The 12,298-nt window shown below is 45.1% G+C and overlaps 1 protein-coding gene across 1 annotated transcript in view; it reads left to right on the forward strand.

Moving 5' to 3' along the window:
• MGAT4B (mannosyl (alpha-1,3-)-glycoprotein beta-1,4-N-acetylglucosaminyltransferase, isozyme B) overlaps positions 1-12,298 on the forward strand; it is a 47,872-nt gene that overhangs the window by 20,518 nt on the left and 15,056 nt on the right. Inside the window, exon 2 of the mRNA XM_009995558.1 lies at positions 11,550-11,796. Within this exon, the coding sequence (XP_009993860.1) occupies positions 11,550-11,796 (247 nt within the window). The remainder of the gene's footprint in view (positions 1-11,549; positions 11,797-12,298) is intronic.

A 12,298-nucleotide genomic window follows, 5' to 3' on the forward strand; every position in this document is an offset into this window, starting at 1 on the left:
TTCACAAGCCACTTAAAACTGCTCTCAACTTGGGCTGTTGTCCAAAAGGACATCCTGGTTCCCATGTGCTTCCTTAGCACCACTGTCTATGTCAGCAGGAGGATCTGGCTGAAAATTAAGCCAGCAAAGAGGATGCTTAGTTTTCCAGCTGGATCAGCCCATAGATACACTAGACCACAGGGCTCAGTGGGTGAGGCACAGCACAGGGAGCACTTGCCCATTTTGGGATGCCTGGCTTGAGAACACCAAAAGCCACTCGTGACACATCTGCCTGGAGTTCAGCACAGGGAGTGGGAGATGCCAGTCATGCTTCAGAGCAGCAGCTTGTTGAGGAGCCTTCAGGCATCATTTAATAAGCAACCAAAGCAAAGGTTTTAGCAGTAGGACACTAACCCAGTCAGCATCCTCTTCCTTCCCCAGCTGTTTATCTTCTACCCTTGAAATGTCCCACAAGCCCCACCTTGTGCTGTGCCATCATCTGTGTTGCCCGGCAGCAGAGCCGATCGGCTGGAATAACTGGGCTGTTGCTGGCAGGGGTCTGGCAGGCAGCTCTGCAGCTGGGCTCTCGTTGGGTTGGGAACCATGGCCTCTTCAGCTCCAGGTGGGTCCCTCTGTTTTCTAATCAGGAAAAGTTAAATAAATCACAGAATCCATGTTGCTCTTGCTGGCAAGTCAGCAGCTCCGTCTTGTTTGTACTCCCTGTGATGTGTTTTCTGCAAGGGGAAGAAATAAGGAGTTTCTGTGCACTCCCAGGCAGGCTGGTGTGGTGTTTTGGGTTTTCTGGGTGGGGGGAGGGTGTCAGCACTGTTTCATGTTTTCATAGCCCTGCCTCATGTTTTCATAGCCCTATCTCATGTTTTCATGGCCCTGGCTCATATTTTCTTGGCTGCTGAATGAGAAAAGGGAGAAGCAGGTCTTCCTGCTCTCTTAGCAGTATGTTTTTCTTCCCAGGAATTATCCTGGCATATAAAATGAAACAAGAGCCCTTAGACAGCATCAGTGCTTATAGTTGGTCTAAGTGTGCTATTTAATGGCAATGTCTTGTTTTTTCTCTGGAGAGAAGACAATGTACCCCATTAAGTGCTCGTGTTACAAGCCTGCACTCTGGGGGATAAATATTTCAAATATTAATGCTGAGTAATTTTTAAAAGGTTCTGTGTGCTTTTTTTTTTTTTTTTTTTTAAAGCATTCTGCAAGTTATTTAAGACTACTAAACAAAAATGCAATCCAGATCAGCTCATCCTGTGATCAGTATGTGGTGATTTAAAAACCTGCTGCTACCCACCACCGTCCGATCGGGCCTTGGTACAAGAGGGATTATAATGATTATAACCTGTTTGCTGCTGCTGCTGCAGGTCTGTAGGTAGACAAGATGTACAACTTACACAGACAGTGGGGCAAAGGGAACACTCTAAATATCCTTTCACTCTGATTCAGTCACATGCATTGCAAATGAGTTCCTCTTTTGGAAAAAGAAGTCAAACCTGACTTGCATTGAAGTTCTCAGCTATTAAGATCAGGGACTACAGCCAGAACTCCTGTGATTTCCTTGATATCCCTCTGACTTAGTGCACTAACTTTTCCATATGTGTTCTCTGATTTATAACACAGCACTACTTTATTTTGCTGTTGTAAAATTCTTTCATGCGCTCAGCCATGCCAAAAGCTTCATGTGTTATTGATTAAACAAATTCCCCCTGTTCCAGGATTTTCGGCTGTTCCGAGTCTGGCGGTAACTTTAGTGGAATGACGAGTGCGATGGTCGATCGTACAAGGAGATGGGGAAATGCAACGTCCCAGCAGTTATTGCTGCTGATCAATAAGCTCTCCTTTAATTTGTTAAGTGGACCTGCTTTTCCCACCTGCCTCTGCTGCACCTCTCCTGGGATGGGCTGAGCTTGCCCTGCAAAGTGGCTCGTAGTCATTTGTGGGGGGGTGATGGTGGTGATGTTGGGTTTTAGCAATGGTGGGAGGAGGACTAACAGGAATTTCATTTTGACTCCTTCATGGGCAATTAGTGACAGCTGCTGCTGGAGAAAGGGCGTGATGATTAACACAGTGACCTTTGCAAAGATTGGCTTCTCCTCTTGGAGGGATTCCTTTCGGATGGACTTGTGAGCCTTTAGCATCAGGCACGGAGCAGGATGTGTGGGTGCTTTGTGGTTCGGAGGAGCAAGGTGTCTGATTCACTATTAATTCACTGTAATTAGGTTGTAATAAAAAGCAGTTTCCTATTAGACTGTGAGGCATTTGCTCTGCTTCAGGATTTTTGGCTAATTTAAAGCCCCAGAGGTGGGCCTTGCCAGGACCCCTGGGAATGCTGTCCTGTGTGCTCCAGACATCAGCTGTTTCTTCAGGGTTGTTTCAATTCAGGAGATTCTACTCAGGAGCTTTGGTGCTTGTCATGAGAGCAAGATGAAAGGGAAAGAAATCCAGTCTAGAGGTTTGCAAGTGGTGACAGCCAAACAAATCCAATTTGGGTTTTACTGCATGTGATGGTTTGCAGTCCAGCGTGAAGCTGATGGCCACAAGTGACAAGTGAAACAACCCAGGGCAAGGCCAGTGCCAAGAGAGATGTGTCCGGACCTTGATGATACACAGACAAGGCTGCTGCAGGTTCCAGAGCATTTTTCCCTGCCATGCCACGGAAGGACAGTGCATTAGGCAAGTGCATCTTCTTTTAAACCATGTACAGGCTTGCCTAGTCAGGACACGTGCAAGCGTCCAACCTTTCCCATTCCCCTTTTTCCCCCCTTTCTTTCCACCCCTCACTCAGGTTTGCCTCCCTTAACAATCATGTAGAACTGCAATTATTTCAGGGTTTAATGACCCATGATTTCTGTAATGCTTTATTTTGTTCACTTTCAGCATGTTTTTATTCCCCAATCAAATAAAGAGTATTATAAAACCCACCAAGGGCAAAGCCTTCACTTTCCATTTGAAAGCAAAATGCATCAAAAGCTGTATCCATGCTACACAGGTAAATAATTAGCTTGCTAATGAATTAGCTTTGTTTTGCAGAAGAAAGCTACAGTGTTCTTAATTAAGTTGTAAGCAGAGAGACAGAAATTTGGAGTCTTTCTCCCAAATTATGGGAAAAAGGGATCTGCTAACCCAGGAGGCCAGGGACCTCTGACAGGGTTGTGATTTACCCACCTTGGTTTCGCCCCATCTCGTGGTGCCCCTGTGCTTGCAACACCTTCCAGCTCTTTGACGTTTTGATTCTTCATTTCATTGTTTTTCCATGGCAGTGAATTCAGAGACACAATATGCTTTCTCTGGGCAACACATCTCCTTTTATCAGTTTCAAATTAATATTTGAATGGAGTGGTTACTTCCCATGTTTTGAGACAAGGAGAACGGAAACCTATGATATATTTTCACTATTTTGTTCTATTTTATATGCTTTTCATCATGAGCCCTATCATTATGCCTATCCTGAGATGAATAATCTCATATTTTTTTTGCTTTCCTCACAGACCAGGCTTTTCTTCCAGGCCTTTGATCATTCTGTTCACCCTCTTCTAAAGCCCCTTTTAAGTCTGTAATAATACTTTTTCAGATGAGGTGAAAACTATTCTGGGATTAGGCAGCATCATTTCAATATTGTTATGATCGTCATACTATTATTCCCCATCCTGTTCACTAAGCAGACTAACATCTTGTTTGCCTCCCTCTCCATCTCTCTGTTTCTTTTTCCCTGGGTTGCTGCTGCCTGCAGAGCAGCATCAAGACACCCTGATGCTCTGGTCTCCTTCCTAGTTAACATTATTTTAATTAAGAATCAGATAAAAAACACCTTGACACCCCTGATTAGTTTGCATCTCTCAGCTTTGGCATTACTTTCCCATTTTTATGCCTTTTCTCTTGATTGTTTGCTTCTTTTCTGGCTTTGATGAACTTATCTCTGTGTCAGCTCTGTATTTGGCTACTTCACCAATGTATCTCCTCCAGATCCTCACTAAATCTATTAGATGGGAGGTTTAATACTAATCCATATGGCTTCCTCTTGATAGTTAACCTTTTGCTATGATGAAAATTTGCTATTTAATTCCATCTTCTTTCTCCTCTGATCAATGGCAGTATTTGCCTTCTTCCCTTCTCCTCATCTGTTTTGCAGCAAAATAAATTGCCATGGGATTTTTCTGTCTGGTTAAATCTCTTGAGCAGGTTGATAAAACCCCAGGAAAAATGAGAAGGACTAGTTCCTTTTGCAGAAGCTGCTGGAGGTTTATACCTACCCAGGATTTCCTCACCTGACAGCCTTTGTTTGCAGCACAGCAAAACCCAGGGGATTCTCCATGATCTTGGAGCTCTTTGTATCCTTCAGTGTGATTCACCCATGGAGCTGGGCTGCAGAAACAGATCCCAAACCTGCTCTGCCAGTACCTGAGAGCAGTCTGACAGCTTCTGCAGCCTCCTCTGCCCTGATCAGAGATGTTTTAGGCATAGGTGATGGGCATCACTCTTTGCTTTCTTGATTTCTGAGTCTGCATCCTTGCTTTGGAGCCTGCATCCCTCCTGCAGCTCCCTGGGGAGGTTTTTTGGGTCTGGGTGCAGGTGTCCCCATGACTTGCACTGCTCCTTGGAAGGGAAATTATAATGTTCATCATCCATGTAGTGGCTCACCATCCCCATAATGAGAAATGTACTCATCTCTGAAAACTTGCTCCTTAGGACACTAAATAAAAAAAAAAAAAAAAAAAAAAAAAAAAAAAAAAAAAAAAAAAAAAAAAAAAAAAAAAAAAAAGCTTATTTTTGGAAGGGTCTGTGTGAGTGCTGTCTGAACATCTGTCTGGATGTCACAAGCAAACAGTTGCTCCTACTTTGGAATAATAAAGCACAGGAGATACGCATTTCCCCCTCTCCTTCTGAGGATGTATGTGCTGAGACAACATTAAACTCCAGCGAGGAGATGTGCAGCAGGGATGTGAAAACCTACTGCTGCAAAAGGAGAAACAGTGACTTGTGTGTTCCCTGGGAAGGGACTGTCAGTGGAGAGATGCACTGCATTTCTATCTCATTACGTGGAGCTGTTGAAGGTTGAAATGCTGTTAACTATACCATGGGCTCTTATTAAATAGCCATCTTATAAAAAGCAAGCACACACACACACCAGATTGCAGCCTTGCTTTATTTAAGGATTATTTTTTCAGACAGGCTGACTTTTAATGAGCCTCTTGCACCAGCTGATGTGTTGGCTTGGCCTGAGGGTGGTGTGGTGGGATGTTCAAACCCAGCAGCTGACCCAGGGGCAGGGTAACAGCCTCCTCAGAGCTGGGTGAGGAGCTGGGTGGGCTCTGGCAAAGGATCCTCCTGCTGCTGTCACCCACTGGGACAGCCAATGCCTTTTACTGGGTGGGGAGGTTGGGTACTGATTTCTGTAATGTGCCACAGACCCTGGGGCTGCAGAATGGTGCTTTCAGGGTCTAGTTTGGAGCATGGTGATGGCCCTGAGATGTGTGTTAGGGTGGTGGTGGACACATCAAAATACACTATTTGGCCCCGATTCAGGATAGCACACACTGCAAGTTGTGACTGAACTGAAGCAAAGTGTAAACAAAGGGGCAGAGGGTGAAGATAAGGAACTTAAACCATAGCTCCCGTGTTTGATGGCTGCTTTGACCACACGTGCCCATTTACCACCCTCCTTGGAAGTCTTCAAGGCCAGGTTTGGGGGGACTTTGGGCAACCTGATCTAGTGGAAGGTGTCCCTGCCCATGGCAGAGGGGTTGGAATTAGCTTTCTAGTGGTAACAAAGACTTTGCTTTCCCTGTTACTTTCTGTCTTGGTGTTAACCACAAATCATAACATAATATAATAAAGAAACTGGAAAAAGTTTATTTAAAAACGTTTTTGCTTGAAAACATTTTTTTTCCTTCAAAACAGGTTTAAATACATTTATGAAGAAACAGGGTGTATTTTTATAACCAGCAGCTAGAAAATGTCTTTTTTTGACTCAGTATCCAGGTGGTTCAGCACACAGTGGAGCTGTAAATGTCAGATAACATTTACTGAATAAAGCATCTGTGTTTGCTGTGTGGTGATGGCACTGCTGAAATGCTCTGTCTTTCTACAGGAAAGGAATCAGCCCCCAGCAGGGCAGCTGCAGACGCTGGAGGCTTTTGGGAGGCTCATCCTGCCAGATAATGTCCACTCCCTGAAATCTGGCCTTGACTGTGCTTGATTTGTTGCTTGGCAAGTCTTGGTGCTCAGTTCCGTAAGGCAAACCAAGTTCTTGGTGGCTGCATTTATCCCAGGCTGCCAAGATATTTATGGTTTTAAAAGATGAGTCTCAGACTGGAAGTCTGAGTCTGCTGGCTCATGGAAGGGGAGACAATATATCTCTCACCTTGCTCATCTTACAGGAGCATGGTTAGTGTTTCCTTAGATTTGAGAGAAAAGACCTGCCCAGTTTTCAAGGCAAGGGCAGTGGCTTTTTGGGAGGTATTTTGGATGCTGAATTATCCTCTCTTTTTTCTTTCTGCTACTTATGAGAATGTTTTTAGGGTCACGACTAACCTGTAGCTCCATGAGTCACTTCCCTGATGCTTTTGGGGGGATGCTTTGGGGTTTTTGTTCATGCTGAGTCTCTAAAACTGGTCTCTTTCTTCTGTGGCCAGATAAGCAGAGGGCAATAGTTTGCTTTTAAAGGTACAAAATGTTTGTTGTAGAGTTACTGCCAAACCCTTTGTAGCTGTGTGCAAGGCATCTAACACCTGTGGGCTATTGCTGCCCATCAGATGTGTAGCTGTGTGCAAGGCATCTAACTTAACACCTGTGGGCTATTGCTGCCCATCAGATTTCCATTTAAAGCAGGACTGTCCTTCTTCACATCTCAGGAGCTGAATTTAATTCACTGACACAGCGCAGTTACCCCTTATATCCCTTTTAATGATCTGGTGAAATTCTGTTAGCAAAATACCTAATGAGTGTTGTGATTCAATCAGGGCAATCTAAAGTGTAATGTGTGGAGCAGTGCCAGCATTATGGAAATCATTAAACACCAAAGCATTAAAAAAATATATAATTCCCTAATCATCATCTAACTCCAGGAGTGTCTGTAAATGGCTGGGGTGGAGACAATGGTGAGCTGGGGTGGGATGGATCACCAGCTTGGTTCCTCATGCTTCATCCCTTGTATTTTTGGATAACATTGATGCTATAGCATAGAGAGGGTGTGCTTTGGAGTCCCCCTGGACCCTTGCAAGTCCTAGAGGAGGATTTGTTATTAATTAAAGGCGTGCTTTAAATAACACAAAGGAGCATAATCATTGCAGAGAAGTTTTCTGTAGGCAGTTTATTTTTCTGCTACAACTCCGTGTGCATCTTGAACCAGGAACTGACTACACTTTATTTCTGCTCTTTTGGCCCTGGGAACTCTTGCAGCAAAAAATGTGCCCTTGAAGACAAGATTTCTTAAATGGTTTAGAGGTTTGGGGGTTGTTTTTACTTTTTCAACAAAGTCTCTTGAAAGTCTTCCTAATGAGAGGCAAATCCAGCTAGCAAAGACTTTGCATTTGTTTTTGAAAAGATTGAATTGGAGCGAAATCTCTGGCTTTGGCCATCAGTCTGCTCTGCTGGGAGAGGTTATCTGCAGAGAGCAAAACCAAAAGTAATTGGTCCTGAAACACGGACATGTTTAAAATGCACCACAGGCTCCCTGGGAGGTTGGAGAGTGATTTGAAAGACTAACGCAGAATACAGAATTGTAACATTCCTGACTGTGTATATATAGATGTCTGTGTGAGAATATCTATATATCTATATATATCTATACATATCCATACTGATGACTGCATGAGATTTCAAGGCTGAGGTTTTATTGGCACTGGCCTGATTTTGTGCTGATTTAGGCTCAGATGAGGTATTTTGCTTTCACTCAAAAACTGAACATGGCTTAAGCAGAGCGGGTGCAGATGTCCCAGCCCTCACCTGTTGGCAGACATGATTTGCACTTAATAGTCACTTCAATAAGAATGAAGCCACAGAATTCTCCATCATGGAGAAATACTTTTTATTAGACAGATGTTGTCTTGGAAGGATGAAAACCTTTGGGAAGGCTGCAGGAGATGAGCTGTGTGGAGCCCATGAGCCCCACCAGCATGTCCCTATCCATTGCGTCCCTTCTGCTGGGACAGAAGCCCATTCCAGCCATCCCTGCCTGCTGCTTCACCAGCAGTTCATGTTGCTCAAAGATCTCAGCTGGAGCCCTCACCTAAACAACTGCAGCTTGGCAGCTGTGACTGGGCACAGCCAGGGCTGGGAGCCACGGAGCAGGGAGCGATGCTGAGCCGGACACTTCCTACAGCTGCTGATCGGGTGCCCCCAGCCCCAGGGACCAGTCCCCCCCAGATCTGCTCCCAGGCTCAGGAACCAGTCCCCCAGATCTGCTCCCAGCCCCAGGGACCAGTCCCCCCAGATCTGCTCCAGTGAGCACTGAGATGGACAGATGGGGCTGGCACTTGGTGTGGAGCTGCAGGCTTGGAGCCTCACAGCCAGCCTGCTTTTCAAGAGGGCTTGTGAAAGACCAGGGAGTGCAAATATAAGGCATGGCAAGGTGTGAAACGTGCTATTTGCAGGGCATGGGCATGCACAGTCTTGTGCTGCAAGTCCCCATTCCAGAGGTTTTTGATCTCCCAGGTCTGTCCTGTGGACTGTCACCTGACTTTCTTTATTAAACCAGGGTGTTTGAAGCCTGAAGCAGTATGTTATCTCTCAAGAAAATATAAGCTGAGTGGTTTTGTTTTTTTTTATATAGCAATAGCTGGGAGTTTTCTTCCTGCAATGCTTCAGTCTGGGGATAATTTAAGAGCTCTGCTATCTTGCACTAGGAGGGAAAACAATAAATATGTAGATATGGAGTCCTGCAGCTTTGAAAGGTAAGTAAGGGGTCTGTGCTGAACTGACACTAGCTGAAAAATTTGTTCAACCTAATTAGCAGCAAATCACTTTATGTTCAACCCTGCTTGTAGAGATGGGAGCCAATTTCTCCCCCCTCCTTACCTCCTGCTGCCCTTTGTGGCTTTTCAGAGCCCTCCCTGGCTGAGCAGCTGAGGGTTTTTGCAAGGATGAGGACAGCAGACCCACATCCGTGTGTCATTGCAGACCAACGAGTGCAAAATGGCATTACTGGAAATCCATGGGAAACTGTACACCCATCCTGGGCTTTGTGTCAGGCTGTTGAAGCTGCCACCGGAACCGGCCACGATCGATCAGCTTTTAAATTTCATGAAATTTTAATTAAAGAATGGAAAGCCTGCAAAGACATCATAGGACAAGAGCACTGGAAACAAATACAATTTCACTTCCAACCATTAGCCAGAAAAGCAGCAAATGGTTGACTGCACATCACCATTGCAGTCTAATGAAAAGTACAGCTCTTGGCTTCAGCGGGCAGGTCATTAGTGACTGAATAATCAGTGACATTTCCCTTCTAAATCTGACACAAACGAAGTGCAGAGCTCTGGAAAAAAAAAAAAAAAAAAGCATTAAGTGCAAAGCCTTGCCTTTACCCTGCTCCAGGTATTGCAGCACAAGATCTGGTGGCAGCCTTTACCTGTGGTTTGGCTTTGGTAGCATCCATGGGATAGTAACCCCCTGGTAATCCAAGAACCAAAGGCTTCCAGCCTTGCACAAACATGCTTCCTGCCATTGTTAAGTGCAAGCACTGGAAGCACGACTTGCTCCTTGCTGATGTTCACAAATGCAGCTAGTAAAAGAAAAAAGTAGGAGAACCCAGAATCTAGAGTACTGGGAAGCTGAAAGGTATCTCCTTATGTCTGAGAGGTACCAGCAGGTAAAGGGCTAGCTCATTGTGGAGTCAGTTTACAGCCTGACACCCCCCTGTGAGTTCCCTTGGCAGCTCCCAAAGCTGGGTTTCAACCTGTTTTTTTCTGCAAATTTTTAAATGTTTTCTTGATGGGAGTGGAGGGTGAGTGGCACCACACGGGAAAAAGGAAGAACTGGCCTTGTTTATGTCTGTCCCTCGACTTTCTCTGAGAAATGTGTTGTCAGATGGACAGGGTAATCAAATGGGTGTAACTTCCTCTGCTCCCTCCCCATGTGCCAGTGGCTTTGAAAATAATGCTGAAAGGTCAAAAGGAGCCAAAGTGCCTCAGGGGGGTCCCTTGTGTTGTAGGTGTGTCTTGAAGAAAGTGTTTTTTGAAGGGGAAGACCCCATGGGGGAAACTGTTCCTAGGTAAAAGCATTATTGTGAGCTGGACTGGGAAGCACTGTGTCTTGGAAGCTCTGTGTTTTGGAGCTGGGTACGTCTGATCTGCAAAATCCCTGTTTCTTTTTCTTTATGGACCCCAAAATAGAAGTTGTTGATGCAGTCAGTGTATCTTTTTTCAATGGCTCTGATTTATATTTAGCCTGGGGTCAGGAAGCTCCAGCACAGTATTTTTGGTCATTAACTGTCCTGGTTGTATTTGGGCTAAGGGTCTGCTATTCAGTGGTTAAATCTGGTTTGGGTATAGGCTTGTGAGTTATGGCCTTTACTGAAAACACATGAGTGGCTGCAGATAAAGGTGTATTTTTAATGAGTAGTTTCCTTAGTAATGGGGTAAAAAACAGCCCAGGAAAGTTCATTAATGGCTTACCAATTCCACTCCCAGCTATTGTATAGGTAGTTCTGGCTGAAGGCTCTCAAATGTTTTATTGCTTAAGATGGTTATGCTGATAAGATGTCTCAAAATAAAAAGCTATATTAGCCTATAAAAAGTTTATATATATGACATTTATAGTGTCTCCTTAAGGTCTGTATCCAAACACTTGTAGCTATATAAACATCCAGGCAGCTATTGCTGTGTGATATTCTTGATCCTGCCTTATCTTGGAGAGGTCATGTTCCCAAAATCCCTTTTGCTGTTAGAATTTGGAGCTCTCTTCCAAAGCTGGAGGAGGTGCTGTGCCTGCCCTCATCTTGCTGCAGAGCAACGTCTCCCTTGCCATCATCTCACCTTCTATCTCTTGGGGTCATCTGGGAGACACCCCGTGCCATCTGGAGAAGGCCTTTGAGATACTCTCCAGGGAATCTCCCACATTACCCACTCGAACCCTCTTTGACATGTGCTCTTAGAGCTCTTTCCTTTGTGTACCATAAGGGAACCAAAGCAAGGAGCAAGGCAGTTAAAAATATTGTTATTCCTAAGGTTTATCATGGTTTTAACAGGCAATCACCACCAGTGCTCTCAGTTCTTTTTCATTTGACTCTGGTTGCCCCCCTGCTCGCCTTGGCAGTCGCCGTCTCACGCAGCCAAACTTCTGGAGCTATGGAGAGAGGCAGAATATTGCTCTCAAAATTAATGCAGACTCCCCTTTTCTGAGTATATAAAGACCATGCAACTTATTTTTTGTTGCATGCTTTGGTCACAGAGAACCAGGTCATATTCCTACAGGACCCAAAAACCCAAGTCAAAGAGAAGAATGGGAATAGCTTTTCAGTTGGAGCTTTGTGGGTTAAACTGCCCTCCCTCCCACACAGCCGGGGGGTGCGTGCCAGGCCACAGCTCCCTAAATCCATGTTTCAAGGATTGTGGAAGTAGGGGAGGTATGATGGCTTGAAGCTCTTTGGAGCACGGAGGAGAAAGCTTCTCTCTTTCCCACCCCCAGGTGACGTTGTGGACATCTACCAGCGGGAGTTTCTCGCCCTCCGGGACCGCCTGCACGCAGCCGAGCAGGAGAGCCTGAAGCGCTCCAAGGAGCTCAACCTGGTCCTGGAGGAGATCAAGAGAGCCATCTCAGAGAAGCAGGCCCTGCGGGATATAAACCGCACCTGGAGCAGCTTATCTGGTGAATAAACAGCGAAGTTTGAGGATCTGGGGCTGTTCGGAAGCGGTTGCTAAAGAGGAGGTGGAGAGGAGCAGGACGTGCTCTTCCCTCCCCTGGCACGAGCAAATTGTGGAGTTCAGAGGGACCTGGAAACTCTTAAACTCCTGTTTAATTAGAGGTGCACATGCATCATTAAACACTGAGATTTGCCTCTGCTGAGGAGGTTTGCCAACTTGCTTGCTTACAAGCTTTTTTATTATTTTTTTTCCTTGCAAGTCATACGTGCCATTTCCTATGGCTCTATTGAATCCATATGGAAAATGGGTATCCAAAGGGGGGGGAGGGAGGAAAGAGGCTGGCTGAGCACCCTTTGCCACTTGATTTGTTTTGTTTTGTTTTTTAAGTTGCTCTGTTGAAGAAAATTGGATCTCTACAAAAAGATCTGATTTGACCTTCATTTGATCTTCATTCTTTCCCCTCCTTCCCAAATATTTTGGGACTTGTTTAAGGCCCCCATGGCTCC

This window comes from Chaetura pelagica, unplaced genomic scaffold (assembly GCF_000747805.2).
Source record: "Chaetura pelagica isolate M959 unplaced genomic scaffold, ChaPel_1.0 scaffold420, whole genome shotgun sequence".
In the NCBI taxonomy this organism is placed as follows: domain Eukaryota; kingdom Metazoa; phylum Chordata; class Aves; order Apodiformes; family Apodidae; genus Chaetura; species Chaetura pelagica.